Source organism: Microtus pennsylvanicus, chromosome X, assembly GCF_037038515.1.
Source record: "Microtus pennsylvanicus isolate mMicPen1 chromosome X, mMicPen1.hap1, whole genome shotgun sequence".
NCBI lineage: Eukaryota > Metazoa > Chordata > Mammalia > Rodentia > Cricetidae > Microtus > Microtus pennsylvanicus.
This window is the reverse complement of record NC_134601.1, coordinates 102,858,597-102,883,319: the sequence shown is the minus strand read 5'-3', so window position 1 is coordinate 102,883,319 and position 24,723 is coordinate 102,858,597. Positions and strand designations below refer to the sequence as shown.

General features: G+C 35.1%; 1 protein-coding gene across 8 annotated transcripts in view; it reads left to right on the top strand.

Moving 5' to 3' along the window:
• Positions 1-24,723, top strand: part of Dmd (dystrophin) — a 2,313,977-nt gene that overhangs the window by 756,252 nt on the left and 1,533,002 nt on the right. For all 8 annotated transcript variants that reach the window (XM_075957213.1, XM_075957212.1, XM_075957218.1 and 5 more), the window contains exons 8-9: positions 19,924-20,108; positions 21,245-21,376. In XM_075957213.1, the coding sequence (XP_075813328.1) occupies positions 19,924-20,108; positions 21,245-21,376 (317 nt within the window). The remainder of the gene's footprint in view (positions 1-19,923; positions 20,109-21,244; positions 21,377-24,723) is intronic.

Below are 24,723 nucleotides of genomic sequence, written 5' to 3'. Positions count from 1 at the left end.
TAAACTTCTCAAGTAACCTCCTTTAAAAAAAAAAAAACATTGCCATTGTTCTTGACTTCTCATCAGTCCTCATTGTCCGCTATGTTCAGCGAGTCCGGTTTTATCCCATGCTTTTTCAGACACAGGCCTGCTGGCCTTAACAATAAAAATTTTTTAAAGTTTATTTTGACACATAAGAGAGAGTACAATGATTATTGAAGTGCTCAATTATATAAAAAAAGATAAGGGAGTGATATTGCCTTTGTTTTCTTATTTTCATATTTTCCACATAAATGAAATTCATGGGAAAGTTTCAACATATTAAATTAATATTTTAAAATTAAAATATTTAAATATGTAAAAGTATATTCACATTGTACAGCATGGCATATTAAGATTAATTTATGTCACATGCAGGTTAACTATGATAATGTCCGAAACTGAATGTTTCCTGTGTATTATTTATGACCAGGTCTCAGCACAGGGGCTTCAGGTATACTGTCAATCTTATAGTAGATTATAACTGTCAACAATAATGATAAAGAAGTAAGCAAGTTACTATTTTGTCAGAAATAAAAAATATTTTAAACAGTATCTCAAGTCCTTTCAAATAATCAATTTTACCCTCTTTATGAACTAATGAGAATGTTTATACATATCTATGACTATACATGTATGATAAGATAGCAACTAACTGGATGATTACTAATTGTTAAAAGTTTAGTTAAATAAATGTAAAGATAAAGGACAATGCATATTATATAGTGAAAAAATTGAGACAGAAAACTACAAAAGTAAAACGATATATAATATACTCAAAACATATGTCTCTATAAATGTTCAAAAGATTAATTTATGCAAAAATATTTTTTTTCGCATTATTTTTTAAAAATATATCAGAGCATATTTTCATAATTAGTTTAAGCTTTATAATACTCAGCTTTCTATTTTCTCTTGCTTCAATTAATAGAAAAGGTCAGAGTAGAGCCTTAGTATTAATGCTGAATGAAAATACATACATTTACTAGAAGTTTGGCTTGCTTTCTTATTCATAGAATACTCAGTTGAGATAAGAAAGTCATAATGGAAAACTGAGTAAGAATCTTAATTCCTAAGGTGAGTTGGATTGTGTTGTTTATAAACCTCTAGAAGAGGTTCTGCCGGATGCAACCATCAGTAAACACAAATTTCTGATGGTCTTAGGAACTGTGACACCACGCAGTTGCAAAATTACAGTTATGAAGTAGCAATTGAAATGAATTTATGTTTGGGGGTTCCTCAAACCATTGGAAATACATGTTTTTCAATGGTCCTGACCCACAGGTTGAGAGCCACTGTACTAGAAACTTGACTCTATGAAGCTTATCTGGGCTTTGTAAAGTTTTCTATTTCAAGCTATTTTCCTCATTTGCACATGTCCTATAATATGTTTTAAAATTTTTAAAAATTAAATCACAGACTACGTAGGTTCAATGTCTGATAAATTGCAAAGAGAAACAATGAGTATAGCTGTAAATTCAGACATATTGCTGTGATAATCATGAAGAGTCCTTTCTAATAATTTGTATATATATTTATGAAAGGAACTATTGCATTAACACAGATAAAATTTCCTTCTTTAACCGAGGATATATAAATTAAAGATAATTTTTAAAATAAAACACTTTAGACTTGATGTTATTAAATATTTACATTTTAGCCCATATTAGAATACAAATATTTCAACTCCAGAAACCACTTATTTCTGGTTTGCTGTATATTATTTGACAACAATAAGGCAAATCTTTTAAAGGGATGTAATTGAATGTTTTCTTTTAATTGATAGCTCTATGTGAAATAGTAGTTATATTCATAGTGAAACTCAAAATAATTAGTACAACATTAACAGTTTCTTCTAAAAAAGAACTACATAAAAAAAACCATACATAGCCTCTGTGTTTTCATTTGTGTCTAGACAACCTATTCAATATTATAGGTTAACAAAAATTAGAAAAATAGTGATATATATTGGAAATTATAAATTTAAATACCAGGATTCGAAAGCAACATGATTTTCTTAGTATTTAATATGCATTATAGCAGTTTCCTCAAAATAAAAAAGTCTGTTCTCGGGAAAAGCTCCTTGAGACTCAAAATGTTCTAGAGGAAGGCCAATTAAGACTCAGGAAATAAAGAACTCATTAGCCTCATGAATTTCCTGAAATTGACCACATGCTCTAAGCTACTTCCTTTTGCTCAGTTCTAAAAACCCAGTACCTTACATAAACCTTCTCTTAAAATATTTTCCCCATTAAAACTTGTTAATTTGAAAAGGGACAAATGTATGAATAATTACTGGAAAAGTTTAACTTAAATTTAATGCATTTGTGTACATACATGTTTGTGAGTTATATTTTGTTAAAACTTGCTTTGACAAACAATCTAAAAGCTATACTTCCACTAATAGCTCATAGTTTTTTTTTTCAAAAACCATTAGTCAATTTTACTAATGGGAACATGAAGATATGACAAGCTCTCCATTATAACTTGTAAAGCCAGTGAGTTTTAAAGAAGAAATTTATACTATCTGAATATATTATATGAAGATATGTGGAGAAATACCTGTATTGGTAGTGTGAATTTAACTTAAGCATTTACAGAAGCAAACAGATCAATATATAAATGAAATAGGTAAATGGATAGATGGATGGATGAATGGATGGATGGATGGATGTTTGGATGGATGGGTAGATATAAGGTGTGCATAACATTTGCTAAGAAAGTACTTAGAGAGTGAGGTACTTATTTATATATTTTTATACAATTTTAAATTTTATGAGAATAAATATATGCTGCTCTTTTTATAAATATGTTTACATAAGTATAAAATAAATCGAAATTTAGAGAAAACTGGAGAACTTCAATGTTGAAATAACCAGGCTAGCTAAGGATAAATCAATTATATTTCATTTATTATGAGGGGAAAACTTATTTAACAGGAAATGAGATATCCAAGAACAGCAACGTCCCATGGGAAATGGCACAGAGAGAGCACACACATGGAGGTGCACACATTTTACTTTGGGTCCCAGCGAAGTCATGCCTTAACTAAGACTCACCTCTTTTTTGTTTTATTGATTTTTATTGATCTCTACATTTATCTCTGCTTCCCTCCGTGCCTCTTCCCACCTCTTAAAGATGGTTAGCTAACAAGTTTCCCCATCATCTCCCCCTTTTGTCTAAACAAAAGCAACCCAAACCCAATATAAAACTACAATAGGAACAAATATCAATTATAAAATTACAAACAACAATTAGCTCCTTCCTGAGCAATCACCCAAAGTCTCATTTGCAACAATGGAACAACCAACTCTGGCTAAGGCCTATCATAACTGACAGACCATTTTTAGAGGCAGGAAATTTTTAGAACCATCTTATTCTGTCTTAGCAAGATTTGACAGTCTTTTTTCTTGTGTCTTGTGTATACATTTCCGGATATAATGTACGTTGTCAGTGGTGGAGGCATAGGCAGTTCCTTGCCCAAAGGCCAATTGTGCCAAGACAAAAACAAACTCCAAGTGAAGTGTCTTCGGTGCTCAACATTCTCTTGGGAATAGATTGGTGCTGTCAGGAGCAATCATGTCTCATGTGAACAGAACCCCAAGTTATTTAAATGTCATATTCTACAGATCCTTGAAACGGTTGAAGATTACCTATCTAGGCAGAATACAATCTCTATATATTTAAAGAACCTAATTAATCTGATTGTATGTATAACAAATATGAAAAAAACTATTGACCTATAATATTCAATACCTGTATAGCTTAAAGACTAAGACTTCATGTCAGAATATTAAATAATCTGTAACAATTGTGCAGTAAATGGGGACAATGATCTCAAAATGTAAACAATGTTTAAGTATCTGATTCCTATCATGTATCATCTTAAACTATTTCTTTCATGCTTTCAGTAGTTCAGTCATGCTTTTAATTATCTAACATGGCTTTCACTTACTACATTCTCTAGAGATCCAGGTATGCAGACACAAAGACATGCTTTTGAAAATTATGGTTCACCTCCGTTCTTTCTACCTGAACTGGAGAGTCCTTGAGCACCTTTTTTCTGTATATATCAGTTAATATGTTTTTTTTCCACAAATGTTCAATACAAATCGCTGTGCTCTTTTATAAAATGCATAAGGCAACAAATTTGAGAAAATGAATAAAACAGCAATTTTCTGTGCTTTCAATTTTAACTTGAGTATTTTCAACTGTTTAAAATGTACTGACTTAGTAATCACCCATAGGCATCTTTGTTAACCTGCTAATGTGCTCAAATTTAGAAATCAGTGAATTTTTGCTTCTCATAAAATATTGCCAAGTTCATAAAACACAGTTATTCTTCAAGGCAAGCATCATTTTTTGAGAACGCTATCAATAATTTAAGAAAAAAACCTTTAGGATGCAGTAAGAAGCAGAGGCTTTCACTAGTTAGTCTTGTCCCAGAATGAGAAAACTGGGATATGAATGCGGAATCCTATTATATTTCACTTTGATCAGATGATTGCTGTCTGGCTGTATGACCTTGTACAGTGTTTTTAGTTAAATGGGGAAAGGCCATAAAATTTCCTTGTTTGCTACTGATGCTCAATAAAAATTGATTAAATATTAAACAGTCTCACATAATTGTGTAGGGAGAAAAATACTGCTTGTTCTTGTGCTTTCTTCCACTTCGCTAGTTTGTAATTTTCAGTACACATATTGCTTTATGCTCATAGATGAACTATCAAAGTGAACCTTCATTCCCAGCAATGATAATTAACTTTATTCACTCATTTACTGTTTTAATATAAGGAACATTCAGTCCTTGCTACTTACCAGACATTTGTAAAAATAATTCAGAGAAAGGTTCTTTCTTTGTGGTGCTTATAGTTGCTATTCCCAAGTTAAGTACGTGGATACACTTTCTAATCTATGCATTGATAAGTTATTTTGTTAAGATGGGATAGGTAATATAATTGTACAAACCTGGAAACTGTATATCTATCACTGAAAGTTGTTACAATTCAGGAATGCCTTGTGCACAGTACATATAAGCTTGGTGCCAGAATAACATAGCATGCTCTTTTGCAATGAACTTTAATTTAAATAGAAGGAATAAAAACCAAAATGTGTACTATAGTGTATTTATGTGATTTCCATTGCTGTTATAAAACATTCTGATAAAAAGCAACTTCAGGGAGGAAAAGGTTTATTTCAGTTTACACTTCGAGGTAACAGTTTATCACTGATGATAATCTCTTCAGTACTTCAAGGCAGGAACCATGGAGGAGGGGTGCTTACTGGTGGCTCAGTCATCTTTCCTTATTCAATCCAGGCCCACCTGCTTTGGACAGTGCCACTATAGTAGTAGCTTGGGCCCTCCCACATTAACCATCAATCAAGATAGTCTCTCCCAGAGATGACTACAGGCTAATCTACTTTAGTTGACTGATTCTTCAGCTGAGGTTTCATATGCTAGGTCACATGAAATTGACCACGTAATCTAACGACAGCATATAGCAACTACATAAATATGTGGCATAGACTCTTATCATTAGGCAGTAAACTATTCATAATTGTATGTGCTGTTTTTTAATGCCACTGCCAGTGCATTTGCTTTTTTATACCAGCTTCACTACAGGCATATGAAGTGTGTGATATTACTATTAATATAATGACATTAGGTGGGAAGAAATTCTGATGGGTCTGCCATATTACAAGCCATTGATTATTGACCAAAAGATACTATTTCAAGTTTACTCTTACTGGGAGAAATAAACAATGAAATAAACATATCATTTACACAATTGCCAAGTGTTATAAAGGAAATAAATCCATATGAGATAGAGGAAAGGTTTTGATGTAGGATTCTTGAGATAAGGTGACTAGCAAATGCATTTGCGAGGAACTTCCTTTTGAACTAAGATATAATGGACATCAGTACATCAAAAGCATAAAAGATGATGGGTAAATATTTTAGGTGAATGTATAAATAAGAGTAGTAATAACAAAAACAAAGAGATGTAAAGAAACCTTTTTTATGACACAAAGACAAAACAAGGTGTGAGTTCGTGGACAAAGAGACAGAGAGATGGCATTGTTTCTTAATCAGCAATGAATGTGAGATTAATCATGTAGCAGGGCATGGAAGGAGTTGTGATTTATTCTAAAAAACTGTTGAGCTTCAACAAAGCTTCAAGAATTAGGTCATAAAAATTAACTTTTGGGTAGGTGGAAGCGGCACACACCTTTAATCCCAGTATTTGAGAGAAAGAGGCAGGAGTTCTCCATATGTTTGAAGTCAGCCTGGTCTATAGATTGAAACCCAGGATAGCCAGGGTTGTTACACAGAGAAACTCTGTCTCAAAAACAAAATCCCACTAAAGATGTGAATTGAAAAGTTAATGATAGTTCTTGAACAAAAAAATGATTGAGGGAAATGAAAGCAGTTAGGATGGGGCGCATTGTGCTCAGAAGATGAGGATTATGGCTTGGATGAGATATTGATAATGAATACAAAGACAAGTGAGCAGATGCATCCTTTTAGACACAAACCACATATCTTATTAGTAAATGAAATGAAAAGATTCAAAAATGATGAAAAATCATATCTGGTATCTACCATGCAATCTTGGTATAACACATGAATGCTATTTCAATATGTAGAAATGGAGCTAGATGGAGATTAATGATTTTAGAGAGAATGAGAAGTTTAATTTTGGATGTGACATGGCTAACTATATAATCACCTACTAGAACCCAGGAGCCAAGAAGGGAATTGTAACAATTTACGCAATGTGTGGTATAAAAAATTAGCATTTACTTGTTCTCATTACTGTGCAGTGAATTAAATATGCCATGCAGTATTTTAATATTCATATTCTTAAAATTCAACTCACCATTCAAAAGAATATATTATTATTCAATGTATACAATTTATATAAAAACATATCATTTTACTTCTATTTACTTCTAATTTTCTCTTATTGAAAATAATTTTTTCATGCAATATATTCTGATTATGGTTTCTCATAATCCAACTTACCTAAGAACCTCTTACCTCCCTGCATATCCAGATACACACATATGCTTTCTGTCTCTTATTATAAATTAAGCAAGCATCTAAATAATAATAATAAAATAAGATAAAACAAAAACAAACCAGAATAGTCCTCCCCCCAAAGGAACAGAAGAAACATATATGCAGGCACACACACATTCCTACACCAAGGAACATCATTTATAACCAAAGCACAAAGTTAAAAAAATGCCCTGACAAAACATGAGACAGAGAACTTCCATTGATGCCACTGTGTTTGTTTTGTGTTAGTTATCTCCTGCTAGGCATGGAATCTTCCCTTAAAAGTTGTTTGCGTCCTCCCTGAGACTGTGGGAGAAAACAAACTTTTGAGTGGTTATCATTTGAAGATAGCTTCGTGGTTAGCGCTAGGGGTTTGTGTCCACTTCTCCCATCAACACTGGGACACCATCTGGCTCAGACTCATGCAAATCTGTATATGCTGCCATAGTCTCTGTGAGGTCATATGTGTGGTGGTTTGGTAATTTTTAGGCCTTTTTCCTTGGTGTTCTCCATATCCTCTGGCTCTTAAGATCTTTCTAACTCCTCTTCTGCAAAGTTTCCGGAGCCCTGACAAGAGGGATTTGATGGATAAATCCCATTTAGGACTGAGTGTTCCATGGTTACTCACTCTGCACATTGTCTGGCTGTGAACCTCTGGCTATTTTTCCTTCTATGGCAAAAAGAAGCTTCTCTGATGGTGGCTGAGCAAACCACTGATGCATAGGAACCACAAAATGTCATTAGGAGTAATTTTATGACTGTTTATTTAGCAGTATTTTCTTTCCCCCTATGTCCACAGCCTATCTTTTCACACTTCCTTGGCTACATGAGCAGTGTCAGGGATGGGTTCCATCTCTTAGAGTGGGCCTTAAATCCAGACAAATACTGGTCGATAACTCTCACAAGCTTTGTGCCACTATTTCCCTAGCATATCTCACAGGCAGGTTGACCGTAATCGAACAGTTTGTAGCTGGTAAACCTGTCTTTTGAATTATGTTTTGTGCCCCTTTCAACAACATTGATTTCACTTTATTTTATTAAGAAATATTGTCTTCAGTTTTGCTTGTTGCATGATTTTGATGGTTATTCTCTTTTGCACTTGTCCTTTTCTCTGTTGTTGCTCTTCTTTTGATTATCTATCTTATTTGTGAGGTTTAAATTACATGTTACATTGGTAGTTATCATTCATGCATATTATTGTATTTATAATTGGATAGGTCCAGTTACATTACTGGAAGCTTGAAAACACCAAACCATGCTCAAATGAAATTGTGTTAATACTATCTAAAGTAGAATGTGCCCCCTGTAACTTGATATGCACTAAAGCTTGCATCTATATTTGTTGTGTTTCTTCAGTGTGCTTCCACTAATGCTTTAGACACTTTGGGAATCCCAGCAGTAGTCCATTATGTTTCTGTTGGATGACTCTAAAACTTGGCAGTAGTTCATGCAAGTATATTTTACCATATATCATCTTATAATTTTTGAATTTTTTGTTTGACAGTAATTTGCTAAACTTTATACTACTTTCACTAATGTAGCATGTGATACCTGCAGCCACAATACTGTCTATCATGAATATGATGTAGTACATGGCCAGGAAGATTTTACAACATTTGCTTCAGAAAGGACTAATTTTATATATGGTTTTTGCTAGATATGCTAATGATCATTGGCATATTTGCTTTATAATTGTTCTTATAGTATTGGGCATTTTTCTAAAGTCAATAACATACCAGGTAGAACCATAATAACCAATTAAATTAGTGTCACTTGAAATAAATACCTCCAATCTCACCCTATTACTTATCAATTATTACTTCTAATACTTTGAAAATTAATGAATAGAAATACAACGTTTTGTTTTGATTACCACTGCAACGTATTGCACTTTTTCTAGAAATAAGAAAAAAAATAGTAAATTTGGTTAGGTCAAAAACAAAGCACAAAAACAGCAGGTGACAATTAAGGAATCAAAGTTAAATGTCACTAAGTAAAAATACTTCTTTTTTCAATGTTCTTCCTGCAATAGGCAGGCATAGAGAATTAGAAGAATGTAGAAATGTTTCCCTAACAATAGTGTCCAGCACTGACCAGCTTCTAATTGTCAGAACAATGCTGTTCCTATTGTTCTAGTTTTAGAGGATATGTAGTGAAATGCTGTCTTGAAGTAGCTGAAAATATTTAAACGTATTTCAGAAAGGAATGTGCTCAAAGGATAACTTTTAAAGATACAATATTTTAATTATTTTTGAGTTGAAAATTTATAGACACAACATGTCATTTAGATCGTTTGTTTATGAAAGGTAGTTGTTTGTTGAATTATTTTCCTATTAAAGATAGGTTATGAAAATTGTAACATATATTTGGGTAAAAATTTCTAATTGATGTTTCTCTAATTGGTTCCTGTGCATTATTTGTTCTAATGATATATGTAATTAACAAGGTGTAACATTCTTTCCTATTTAAGGAAAAAAGGAATCCAGCTAAAACAGAACATTTGTAGAAGTCAATAGTCTATATTATGAAATAGAAGAAAGTGATAATACAATTAGATCAAAAGAAGTTTTATGTAATTTGTATATACAACAATGATAACTGAAGTATGTACACTTATATATTATTATTATTATAAATATTACATATTTGCAACTTAGCATTCTACTAGAATAGTTTACTATTTTCTTTGAGAATGTGTATTAGAAACTCATATACATATACAATAAATTATGTTTTTTTAATATAATTCCTTATAATCTCTCCTCCGGAAGTCCAGTTAGCATGGAAATACCATCAGTGGCCATATCCTCAAAGAATGGTAACCTCTCCTAGTCGTTGTTACCATCCAGTATCTCATGAGTTAGGGGTGGGGCCATATGTTTCCTTCCCTATCTATGCTGTAATTTGTGTTGACTTGATATTGTGCAGGTAAACTCAGCAGCTGTTGTTTCATGGCTACAGTCAATAGTCATGTCATGTACAGAAAACAGACTATTCTAGAAGGAAGTTCCTGTCCTGCTTGGTCTGTAGCTGTTTAGTCCCAAAGAAACACACAGAGCCTTATATTAGTTATAAACCTCTTGTTCAGGCTTATTGCTTACTAGCTCTTATGACTTAAATTCACCCTTAATTCTTGTCTATGTTTAGATACCTGGCTTGGTACCTTTTCTCAGTGAGGCAGTCTCATCTTGTTCCCTCTGCATCTGACTTGTAACTGAAAATGTTTTTTCTTCCCAGAATTCTCTTAGTCTACTTGCCCTGCCCTTCCTTCCTTCCTGGATACTGGTCAATCCAAATTTTATTAAACCAATACAATTAAAAAAATCTTTACAGTGTACAAAAGCATTATCCCACAGCAGCCTTTTAATGTTCTGTCCTAAATGGCATGTCTTTGTTTGGTTGTTATATAAGTTGTATTTCTTTTTACAGACTACTAAAGTTTGTGCATTTTATTCTTTTTAAAATTTTATTTATATTAACTGAATTTTTATTGATTCTCTGGGAATTACACATAATACACCGCCACACCACTTATTTCCCATTTCTTTTATGTCCACCCTCCACCCTTGTAGTCTTGCCCCCAAAATAAAAGGAAAAAAGTAATTAAAAACCCAAAACAACCAGACAAACAAACAAAAAAATACCTCTTTGCTCCTCCATCTTTCCTGCCTCTCCATCACATATTCATTTTTTGTAGTGTCCTTTGGAGCTGTGGTTACCACAATATATACTTTTGCTCAAACGACTTTGCTTACAAATGTTCATTGCAGTGAGTTCTTAAACTTGTCCATTGCTTCTGGCTTATGGTATACCATCAATATTGGACCCTCACCAAAACTTCTCTCAGATATCCTTATATTGTCCAGATCCATGGAAATTGTGTGGCTATGGTTCCACAGGACCAGTCCCTTGATATATTCCAGCAGGTAGTAGATGGGGTAGATATTAGGGTGGGCCAACTCAAAGCCCTGAATCTGAGCCTGGGTGATAGCTGTGTTGGTCAGTCCACAGCTCCACCAGGATTGGCTCTTCAGGTAAGGGCCAGGGCCAGTTTTTCTGCCGCTGCTATTTAGAAGTGGGAAACCAGTTCCCACTCCCTATGCCATCAAGGGTTGGTTCTAGCTCTCCCACATCTACATCAGTGTGGTCAGTTCTCCAAGGAGGGGGCTGTACCTCTCCCATTGAAGCATCTAACAAGGGGCAGGACAAGCTCTCTGGTGCCCAGGTCACTGTAGCAAGCTCTACCATGTCTTCCCACACTCCCAAGTTTACACCGGTCTTGGACATCAACACAGACCTTGACTGTGGTAAGACCATGGACATTGACATGGCTCTTGGTATTACTCTGGGTCTGAACATCACCATGGCTCTGGCTGTCAGTGGAGACCACTCAGAGCAGTGTGCTCGCAGTGACAGTTTGGCTCCAGGAACCAACATGGCCCACATCCTTGGCATCTACAAGATCTTTGGTAGCAACATGAGTCAAGGGCATCAACACAGAGCCAGGCTACAATAAGGCCATGAATCCAGACTTGGCCTTTGGTGGCATCTTGCCCTAGAGGCCAACGTAGCCCCACGTGGTAGCACAGGCTGCTCAGATTAATATGCTTCCTGCATGAGCAATGACCCTCAGCCATCAACATGGCCTCAGGTGGGGACCCAGACAACAGACATCCAAATGTCCTTTGGTGATAACACTAGCCATGAACATCAACAAAGACCCCAGCTGTGGTAGGGCTATGGACCCAGATATGACCCTCAGTGGCAGCACAGACCTGGACATCACATAGCCCCATTTGGCAGTTTAGATCACCCATATCAGCTTATTCCTTATTGCTGCCATGTCTTCAGCTCCTCCTCTTCTTGCCACAGCACAGGGAACACTCTGTCTCTCTTCTCCATTTCTCTACCACATTGAAGTGACAGCTGCCTTCTTGCTAATGCTCAGGGAACATTAGGGGAAAGAGGAGGAAGAAAGAAGAATTATCTCTGTGCTCATTTATTTACTCATATCCCTATTCTCAACATTCATGATTTAACCTCCTATGATTTAATTCAATGAATGCATTTTCTCATATTTTAGTAGAACACTTTTCATAATCAAATCATGTCTAGATATCATTATTTGTAAAATTAAATGCCTCATACTAACATTGTTCTTATCTATTAACGATTTGCAGAATGGGTTTGTTTTTGACAAGTGGTCAGAATGCTTAAATCATTTTTAGTATACCAGAATCTTCTGCAAAGTCAGCAAGATAAGTTAAGAGGGCAGAGTTCTTGCCACCAGGCCTAATAACCTGAATTCAATCTCGGTTACCCACATGGTTTAAAGAGAGGATCAACTCTATTAAGCTGTCCTCTGACTTCCACATATATACTGACATGAAACATACACATGTGCACACACATGTGCACAATCAATAAAATGCAGAATCTTTTAAGTACATACATTTCCTTCCTGTCTTTGTTATTAAGAAAGCACTGTGCTTTTTCTATATGTAGTAGGATTGTGGTGATATTTTTTCCTGGCTGTATCATGAGCATATTGAAAAGAATAATTACATGTTTAAAACATAAAATGATTGAATCTTCATCAGTAAACAAAAGGCAATGTTTTATTTTTATTAATGTTATTAGGAAACAGAATCATCTTCATCAATGCAAATTATTTCCACTACTACACTTTATATTCCTCTAATGAGAAGCATTGTTATTAGAGGATAGACGCACCTAAGAGAATCAACGAACAAACTGCGAAAAATGGATCAATTAGTCTGGTGAAAGCAAACATTTCTTTCAGAATGCTAAAGAATTTAAAAATAAAGGACCTGCATAGGTTATTTATTTTCATTTTGTTGTATATTGTCACATAGTAATTTGAAAATGGAAAAGACACAAATCTTGAGTGTACGTGTACATGTAAAATATTAAAAGTGAAAAGAATTGAATTTCTTAGTGCTTTACTTAATGCTCTAATGTTGTCTACAACCTATCAGTTCTACCATTTAGAAGTCATACCACTTAAAGTCAAAGATCTATTTGTAGCGCAATCCTAATCAGTCTTAATAATGAAAGCACAGAGTCAAATATTGAGGGTGAAAGCTGAAAGATCAGAGAAGCAGAGTGGCAGTCATTAAAGTGACTTCTTAATCTCTACCGAATCCTCAAACCAGATGGGGCAAGATCCTGTCTCTAGGAAGCCTCAAACTGAATACCATCTTTACAAAACTTCAGACTGAATGCTCTGAATGCCTGTCTCCTCCTGCCTTACATTTCTCTCTCCCCTCCCCAACCATTTTACTTTTGTCTTCACTTCCCTAGTGCAGGGATTAAAGATGTATAATCCCAAGTGCTAGGATAGGATCTAAGGTGTGAGCTCTGCTCCACTTTTAGATCCAGTCTCTTGTAGCCCAGGGTGGCCTTGAACTGAGAGAGATCTGTCTTCCTCCTCTTTAGAGTGCTGGAATAAAAGGTGTGTGCCATCACTTCCTGGCCTCTTTGGCTAACTAATGTGTCTAGCTCAACACTCTGATCTTCAGGCAAGCTATACTAGTTACAGCACTAACAAGTATCACATCTCCTAAAACAAAATATCATATCTACTCATTTGGAAACTTCCAATAATTGGCTAGTTAACTTTTTTAGTAGATTCTTTAGTATTTTATATCCATATAAATGGTTATTTTTGCAGCCACCCGTTCTAGCATGTATGTCCTTATAGTTTTGCATTAAGATTATCTGACTGTTCAGGTTATGACCATACACTCTTCCTAGTTCATCCATTCCTCTTCTCTTTTGAATACTGGACTCATTATTTTCTTGTTTTTTTCATTTTTTCCTTATATAAACTCACTTAAAAAATCTTCAAATTTATTCTTATGATGGTGTACCCTAATTTAATAAATAAAAGTATCTGTTAAAAAGAAAGCTGACACATGTACTTTTATGCATATGCCATCTTTAAAATCCTGCTTCTACATGTGATGCGCATTAAAATACAGTATTTTAATTTCTGCTTTTCTCTGAGAATAAGACTGGCCTTTGATTTGGATGGTCCGGACATTTCTTTAGATTTCCCAGATGTATTTCAAGGTTATGCTTGGCAGCTGGCTAATCAGACTTTCCAGAATTTGACCGCCCAAGACAGGAATAGCAGTTTTTGAAGGCACCAATTTTTTTTTTTTTAATTTTTTTATTGATAAAAGGAGGATAAAGAAAAGAAAAAAAAAACAAATTTCCACCTCCTCCCACCAGCCTCCCATTTCCCTCCCCCTCCTCCCACTCTTCTCCCCCTCCTCCCACTCTTCTCCCCCTCCTCCCACCCCTCTCCCCTTCCCCCCACTCCTCTCCCCCTCCCTTTCCAGTCCAAAGAGCTGTCAGGGTTCCCTGCCCTGTGGTACGTCCTAGGTCCTCCCCCCTCCATCCATATCTAGGAAGGTGAACATCCAGACTGGCTAGGCTCCCACCAAGCCAGCACATTGCATAGGATCAAAACCGCGTGCCATTGTCCTTGGCGTCTCATCAGCCCTCATTGTTCGCCATGTTCCGAGAGTCCAGTTTTATCCCATGCTTTTTCTGGTAACAGTCCAGCTGGCCTTGGTGAGCTCGCAGTAGATCATCTCCACTGTCTCAGTGGGTGGGTGCACTCCTCGTGGTCCCGACATCTTTGCTCATGTTCTCACTCCTTCTGCTCCTCATTGGGACCTTGGGAGCTCAGTCCAGTGCTCCAGTGTGGGTTTCTGTCTCTATCTCCATCCATCGCCAGATGCAAGTTCTAGGATGGTATGCAATATATTCGTCAGTATTGCTCTAGGGTAGGGTCATTTCAGGTTCCCTATCCTCAGCTGCCCAGGGAACTAACTGGGGACCTCAGCTTGGGCACCTGGGAGCCCCTCTAGGGTCAAGTCTCCTGCCCACCCTAAAGTGGGTCCCTTAACTAAGAATTGTGGTTCCGTGCTCCCCTATCCAACCTTCCTTTATCCCGATCCTCCTGTTTCCCCAAGTCCACCCTCCTTCCCTTCTACCTTTTCTCTCCCCATCTCCCCTAACCCCCATCCCACCCCACCCCCAAGATCCCACTTTTCCCCCCGGCAATTTTGTCTACTTCCCTTATCCAAGAGGATAACTATATGTTTTTCCTTGGGTTCACCTTCTTACTTAGCTTCTTTAGATTCGCCTATTGTAGACTCCGTGAACCCTATTTATGGCTAGAAACCAATTATGAGTGAGTACATCCCATGTTCGTCTTTTTGGGCCTGGGATACCTCACTCAGGATAGTGTTTTCTATTTCCATCCATTTTGAAGGCACCAATTTTATTCCAAACTCACTTACATTGACTTTTCAAGGGTGCAGACACAGGGAAGATTAAATTTATCACACTTTGTTTGTTACCTCTCACTTGATCTTTGCAGATACTTTTATTCCAATGTAAAATATAGTTAATATGTGTTCAATAGTAAGCTTCGAATATATAGATAAGATGAAGTAGATGATTGTTTTCAGTCTACCAGTATGCTCCCTTCGTTTGTAGCTTGAAATATCGAAGATGGATGGTCTTCATCCTAAAATTTTTATAGAAACCCACATAAATTAGAAACTATGTTAGTTGACGTGATAATGTACTAGTATGACTATATTATTAAGTACACTTTAAAACTACATTTGAATGTCTCTATAATATTCCCACTCAACTGCTTGTTCAATTTTTAAATTTTTGGACTAATACATTTGAATTAATATGGTGTTTAAATAAGTGTGTTTTCTAGAAAAATTTATTTATATTTCTCATTAAATTTACATGAACATTGATTTAAATTTCTGACCATTCCCTGTTTTTTCTGAATATTACTGCATTTGCATTCCCAAGGACTATGGCCGAGGAAATAGAAGATACTGAAGACTTACGCACACACACACACACACACACACACACACACACACACACACTGAAAAGCAGTATTTTTTAAGAAGTCTAGGTTTAAATTCAGAATTTCTTCTTTAAATACATTGTACTTTTAACTAATTTTCTTTAATTAATTTACAGGTAAAAATGAATCTTATTGGTTGAATTTCACTAAACAATTAGGCTATCACAAAACTGAGTGCCTACTTTATTACTTGCTCTCATAAGGAAAAAAAAAAACGATGTTGCTCAACCAGTCTTTGAAATCAGAGTGTTTCAGAGCTGGGCAAGCAGCTCAGGGGTAAAGTGCTACCATAGCAAATAGGTATCCCGGTATTGAAGAGAAATTACAGGTCAGAAGTTATGACAATATTCATAACTGGGGGTAGGCTCAGTTCACATTATAAAAAAATGATTACTTAGACATTAATTCCATTCTTAATGGAGTTCAATTCTAAAACTAAGCTTTATTGGGGTAAATTTACACTCAACTAGCATACTTCCAGATGAGACTGGTTGCCACTGCTTTGGAAATACATCTTAGGAAACACTGCTTAGAAAACAATTGAAGATGCAACAAGTTGGTGTTTATTGCTTGGTACTTGTTATGGTAGCTATAAAGTCATCAATGCCCACCATGCTTCCTCTCCATTTTCCTGCATTTTATTCAAAATTTATTGCTCTTTATCAAAAGTGATTTGAAAATCTTATATTCTGCTATTTTGCTATTTTATAAGAAATCAAGGATAGAGTCTTATAGGTATGTGATTGAAGTATCACATGATTTGCATATAGGAATAATTTGATTTCTTCAATTTCTATTTGCATGCCCTTTATGAATTTGCCTTTATGCTCTAGCTGAGATTTTTAAGCACTATCTTTTATTTTTTTAAAATGGTGTGATTATCTAATCACACTTGCATATTGTTCCTGGTTATTTTAGGGAATAATTTCAGTTTTAGCCCATTATTATTATGTTTGCTATTATTTTAGTTGAAATAAGTTATCAATTTTTTTGTTTGTTGGTATACAAAAGAGCTTCACAATTACCTAGAGTGGAGTATGACAAACATTTATTTACCTGGGGATAAACTCACAGGAAACGTAGAGATCTGTAGTCCTCAGCTGGTGCTGGGAACTGGAACTGAATTCAGCAGTCAAGAGCCTGCACATGCTTTTCATCTGCTTTTATAATACATGAGACCATGCCCAAAGGGGGCTGGTATCTTAAAGTCTATTGGCTGAAGGAGTTCCCACAGCATCTATTTATTTTTGTTCTTATTTTTTGCAAAAAAGTAACTGAAATACTCAGTATTGTTTTATACTAATCAACTGTATTTTACTCCTGACCTTTTCTACTCACAATCAGAATAGCTGTGTTTAAAAATTTTATTTTCCTAATTTAATTCTAAAAATTATTATTATTATTGTACATATGTAATGCAATTTGGTCATATCCACTTCCTACTTCTGTTCCTCCAACTCCTCCTTGACTTCTCTCAACATTTTCCCTATCCCAGCTTCATATCCTCTTATTATTTTTAAAATAAATCACCTATCCCAGTAAGTAATACCAATATGAGTAAGTATAAGGTCATTCTAGGCACATGAGAATCCTCCCATGAGCCACATCTCTGAAGAAACCAGACATTCCTTCTCCCAGGAACCATCAAGTGTGAATAGGTCCTCAGCTAGAGATGGGACATCATGAGATTCCCCTTTGTCCATGCTGGAATCCTGCCTAACTTGATCATTCACAGGTCTTGTGGCAGTAACCAAAGCTACATAATGGATTTTTCTTTGTTATTAAATGTGAAAGCTTGATCTTAGCTTAGGTTTGTTCCAAACTAGCTTGTAAAACTTAAATAAACTCATTTCTATTAATCTACATTCTGCCACATGACTTGTTACATCTCCTCAGTATCTTAAGTCCCATTTTCTCCGTGTCTAGCTGGATAATGCCCCATATGAGGTTCTTCCTCCAATTTACTTCCCAGAAGTCTTGTCTATCCTCTCCAGCCGAGCTATTGGCCTTTCAGATCTATATTAAACAAATCAGAAGATACCTTAGGAAAGAGAAAGACATTATCACACAGTGTGATCAAATAGCTCATAACAAAGCTGTTGTGATTTCATGAGTGCAATGGCCCTCTCACATCCATAAGGTATAATTTTGTAATAGTCCTCATTAATCTCTGGCTCTTACAATCTTTCTGCAGCCTCTACTACCATGTCCCACTAGCCTTGTGGGGTCACAGAACCTCTCAAAAATAATACAAACTATTGTCATTGCTCTTAGTGGAGCATCAGAACTTGAAGGTAATGACCCTATTGCTAAGGAAACTATATAATTTGGTCATAGAATATGGTGCTATGTATGTGTCTAAGGGAGAAAAGTCATTAACAATCTCACCCAGCTGTGAACTTATGTGTTACAATAACAGTCAGCCTATCACGAAAGACTCATTGGTTTAATAGTGACAGAATAGTGACACTAAGCCAACAGCCATAATGTATACTCAGAGGTCCTGTAACAACCCTCTTGTAAGGCCTCTGGTTTCCCCTTTAGTCTCTCTTAGCCCATATGAGCCCTGCTTAATTGATTCATTGGTCCATGTTTCCCTGCTATCCTCTAGCCTCGCTAACTCCTACAATCATTCCTCCCCATTCATGTGCAGGGCTCCCTAATTTCCTAGAGAAAGAACCATATGGAGACCTCCAATTTAGATTATCCCTATGCATGTTTATCTGTGGGTCTCTTCACCAGATCCCAGCTACTGCCAGAGGAAGTCTCTCTGACAACTGAACAAAGCACCAATCTATGATTATAGCAGAATGTTATTAGGAATCATTTCATTGATTAAAAAAAAGACAATTGTGTTTTGTTCTACCCTAGGTCTCTCGGTTATCCAGACTCTGGTCCCTGGCTATCCAGGCAATTTAGGGCATAGTGTGGATCTCATGTTAATCCAGACATTGGTTGGCCACTCCCACAAGTTCTGTGCCATCATTGGCCCAACACATCTTACAGGCAAGACAAAATGCAGGTGGAGGGTTTTATAACTGGATTGGAGTCTAGGCTTCCCTTTCTGTAGCCTGAATAGTACCTTCCTGCACCAAATATACTAGGACATAGGGCTTAAGGCTCCGTGCGGGCACCAGCTTAACCTCTGTACATTCAATGAGCTTTCTGGATGTTGTCCTGAGCAATGAAGCTAGCAGTTTTCAGAGAGTGACAATTTGTCCTAACATTAGCCTTGAATCTATGAGGGTGACTCTAGCAATGACTTGTAGTAATGGAGGGTATGTATTATGAATTTGCCATCTTTTATAGCTAGGTAAGACATTTGGTGGTGAGAGTGGACTGCATTCAGTTGAGCTTTTGGCTGAGGGGTCACATGGGGATCCCTAAACAACACAGGCTGATGATACTTTAGATTGTATTGGGAAAATACATGGCTCACTTTAAGACACATACATGTCATTCTGTGCATAATGTTATTGTAGAAAAAAATTTTTTAGGAGGTTTCAAGCATTAAGTCTTTTTATAATTATTTAATTATAAATATACCAGTTTAATTAACAAAAAAGATAACTTTCCATAGAAAGGAAAATGTAATTAAGATAGCTTATTAGCTAATGAAAACTACTCACTTAGATGGGCTAGTTTTCTTTAGGAGAAAATATTATAGAAAAAAAGATTTTATGTGAACAAGAAAAAGAAATGAACTTTAGTGCTCATCTCAACGGTTTGTAAAATTGCAAGGGCATTTTAGGCCTGATTATCATGTTCTAATTAGTCTCTGGAGGACTTTCATGGACAAACAAGTGCTCATTAATTTGTCTGCTTCCTGTAACATTGATTTGTTCATTACCCTTTCAGAGTCTCAAATATAGAAACCAAAAGTTGATGTGTGCTGTTAATGTGCTTACAGATGTTGCTACCACTTATCCAGATAAGAAGTCCATCTTAATGTACATCACATCACTCTTTCAAGTTTTGCCTCAACACGTGAGCATCGAAGCCATCCAGGAAGTGGAAATGTTGCCCAGGCCAGCAAAAGTGACTACTAGAGAAGAACACTTTCAATTACATCACCAGATGCATTATTCTCAAGAGGTAAGACAGGAGCACTAATGTAAGAGAGCTTTCCAATTTTATGTCCAGCTTTGGATATGACATTCACACATATATATAAATAATGTGTGTCTTTGTATGTTCATAACAGTATATATGTATATATATATATATGTATATATATATACATAGCATTTCATGTATACACAAGGATTAAATAAACCTTTTAAAATTTCATGTGACACAAGGCATTATTTTCAAAAAACACTGATAAAAGCACTTCTAAAAGTAATTTGATATTAAATCAGTTTATAATACATAATATACTGTGTTTTTATTGTATAATGTAAAATAAAATTAAAGAAAATTTTGTATATGCATTAAAATTAGGTTTGCTGTCAATCATGGCAAGGTGAAAAATCCAGAATATAAAGGGCAAACATTTTATTCAAAAATACATTTAAAATATTTTGTGCTAACCTTTTGAATAAACAGTTGTTTATTATTGATTTTTTCCTTTTAAATGGAAAATTATTTTAAAACCTATTTACTGCCAATTAAATCAACAATATATGATAAAATTGTTTATTGCATCAGTGAAATAAGTGCAAAGGGATTCTATTAATTGGGTTTTATTAATCATGCTCAACAGTAGGTATACTGTATTTTCTTAAACAAAATCAATGATTAAAAAATCCTGTGCAAAATTATGCTAAAGGAATGGAAAGAAAGTTCTTGTGTCTAATTTGTTTTCATTCTACTTAGCTAGTTCTATTTTATGCTCATTACATCTTTAGCCCATACCAAGTTATTGACCTGATGAATTCTGGCCTTATTTACTTTGGGATCAGAGGAAATTGCTATTGGGTACCCATTTTTTCCAGAGCACAGAATGTCATGCTATACAGCTGTAGGAGTTATGTCCCTGTGGAACCTGAATTTTAAATCCTACACTCATTATCTTCTCGATTTTTCTGCTCTCCAGAAAGACCAACACAGTGAATTCTTCTCTTAGAGGGTATTAGATTTTACTATTGTTTATGTGTTTAAGGTTAAATGTTTGATCTCAGCCTTTCTGTTTACTATTCTGTTTTCTAGAGTGTTGGAAAGCAGTACTTCCCAATTACTTACCAAATTTTCCCTTCTTCTTTCTCCTTTTCTTCCCCAACCCTTTACAGATCACAGTCAGTCTAGCACAGGGCTATGAGCAAACTTCTTCATCTCCTAAGCCTCGATTCAAGAGCTATGCCTACACACAGGCTGCTTATGTTGCCACCTCTGATTCCACACGGAGTCCTTTTCCTTCACAGGTCTGTCAACATTTACTCTCTCTTTTATAAACCAGGCAAATTCTTTCAAGATGATCTAACCTATCTTTTGCTTGTGTGATGCCTTCAGTACTTTTTTTCCTCCCAGAGATATGTTTTATTTTTAATGCTATTAGATTCTCTCACAAAATGCTGTTTTGGTGAGATCTACCAAAGATGATAAATAATTTTGCACCTAGAGGCAGTTCTCATAATATAACTTTATATGCCTGATATAATTGTAGTTACAAGACTTTCTTTTACACAGTCTCCTAGTGTCCATAAAGAATTTGAATCTCATTTAAAACTTATGTATATAACTCTAAAAATTCTGAACATATAAATAAAAATTGATAATTGACTTAATTGTATTGCTTAGGGAGTTTTTTAGATGACTATATATCTTATGTGTAAATAAGATTTCCCCCAAGTAGATATTTTCATTATATATTCAATCCATAAAAATATATTCTACTTAAGAAAAATATAACCTCAAGCTTCTTGAAATGATCTTATGTAATTTTAAAACAATTTTTTTAATATTTGCATGAAAAATTGCCATGCACAAAACTCAGATTTGGTGTAATTTTCCACCTTTTCAATATCATAGGAAAGCTAAAAATATAAGAAAGTGTGACCTATATTATATGTGAGATTATGAAAATGAAGTACACTAGTATTTCTAAATTTTCAAGGATTGCCTTTGTGAAGAAATCTTTATTTCATTCAGTTTGAAAAGGTCTTAATGAAGTGACTTTTACCAAACTTACACTAGGAATGATAGGTTAACATTATGAACCTGATCCTATTGGTATATTTAAAAGTAAACATTTTAGGAAGCTGAATGATTTTTTTTCGAGATAGTGATATGCTTTTAACTATTGATCCATGATTCAATTAATTGATAGACGAGACTAAATATTCTATACCCTGAAAGAGTCCCCTCAAATAAAACATCTCTTTAGGGGTAGAGATAAACACTCTGCCCTAGGCTAGTTTCTTGCCGTGTTGAGGAAAGATGAGTAAATAAGTAAGGTTTCACACTCTTCTTTAATCTAGTTTTCATTGCAGGTATTTCAAAGACTAATTCTAGAATTTCAAACAAGAATCTTCCACAGTTTCTTCCTTATCAGTAAATAATAATTCCAGCCCACCTGTTACTGAGGGCTTACGTGGATCTCTTTGGCATGAGAAGTGCTATTTTTATTGCCACTTTCAGTTTAAATTTAGCCTATCTTCTCTCACACATCCAACCCCTTCACATTGCTTTAATTTAACTCACTCCCATGGAAACCACCAAGATTTCAGGGAAATATCTCATTTTCTGAAACAAAGAAACATAAGCCAAGACCAAGCTAGAAGACGCTTCTCCCTCATTATCACTTTACTGAGCTCGATTTTCTAGGTTTTCTATAATGCCTTTGCTGGCAGCAGATCTTTACCTCATTACCACTTCATTAAAGCCTTGCTCAGATAGGATTCCTTAATGAAATAATTGCAAATGACCATACAATTTGCAATCTCATTTTGTTCACTTTACTTTTGTCTAAATATTACTGAATACCTAATCTGTCATAAAGTACTCAGTGCCTTCACTTTCAGTAATACAACCAGCTGAATTAAACCTAATGTTTGTCTTTCAAAAAAGAATCAGCACATGATTTTTTGAAAGATAAGTTGAAGAGACAAACAATGATGTATTGTGACTCTTTCTGTATTTCTTTAAAAACCTATCTTTCTCATTTTCCATACCAACCCTAGTCCCCACTCCCTTCCCTCATCCCATTCCCTGTACCATGACTATTTCTAAAGGAAGTGCATCAGAAGTTGACTTCCCACAGTTATTTTGAGATCCGTATATTTTCACACTACCAAAATATTCACTGAAGTCTCTGGAGGACTGAACCTACACACTCTAGCCCTACAGGTGGTATCTGTCATGGTTACAGTGAACTCAAAGTCAGTTGGATTAAATTGCAGCAGGTTTTATACAAATATTTGGAGATATATGAGAAAGCACCAATTTTCTTTTTATTTATAAGAGAGTTCTGACCAGGTAACTTTCCCATTCAGAAACCATATCATCAATTATCTTTACTGGTCTCAATATCTCAGAAACCTCAATTATCTATATTTGTCTCAAACTGTAAGTTTTGCTTAACTTACTGAATTGAAGCATTGTGGCCAAGCTCCAAATACAAAATACCAAACAGAAAATACGAGTGCTCTAGCCTTTTTATTGTATTACTTAGCTATCATAAATGAATGATTATTTTAAAGCTGTACTTTGAATCCTTATTCTTGTGACCATGCTCATCAAACATTCTTGGTTCTTAATCTTGTATTTTAAAAATCCATAATCATCTTTTTATCATTGAGTTTTCTCTCCTGGAGACTTATTCTATCTAAAATTCTCCATGCAGACTCACCGGATACCTGACTTCTCTCCCCCAAAGCCCCATGATGCTTTCCTTGTTTAATAGATGTTCTTTCACATACTGCCTTCTGTAAACTTTGCTTTACTGATATTTTAAGGAGCATAACAAATCTTATTTATCTCGATAGCTTCTGCCATCAGTGAGACTTTTTATAATACACTCAGGGAGTTTTTGTGTCTTTTCTGTATGCTTTTTCAACACCTGTTTCTCTTAAAACTCCATTACCATAGAAATCTAATGGAAGGTTTCCTATTTTGATCTGTCTATCCATTATTTTATCAATGTGGTTTAATCATATCTTCATTCTAAATTTTAATGACCACTGTATCGATGCCCTTACTAGTCTCAATCTTTAGCTACAGGACATTTTCAACAATTTTTTGTGTGCTTATATACCTTGACATGTCCTCAAGTAAACTGCACTTCATTGCTCCCAGTCTTTTCTTTGTCCTTTTTGTTATTGTAGTGAGGCTATGACTCAGCAGTGATTGTGGTTTTATGAGACATACTCTTTCTCTATATTGATCCTGTAGTCAATAATAAGACAAAACTAGTCAATCCTTTCTTTAGCTCATTTCTCCATTAAATTATGCCCAACTCCATTAAATTATTCAACTTTCTTTCTGCTACTCTGACTAAAGAAAAGCTTTTTTTTTTTGATTTCTGCATCATGTCATTTTCTGCTTGATCTACTTCACATGACCAATGGCCTTTCAGAGGCACTGTGAGGCTACTTTTGAGTGAGATTATTGCAGAAAAATATTCAAATATGCCCCTATTTTGGAGAGCTACAAAGATCATATTTATATTTGTAAATAATATACAGCTTAAGGTATATTCAATTAATAAACCCTTGGATCCCTAACTATTGTACTTGCTCTTCAATACATCACAAAGCATCGGAGGTCAGTC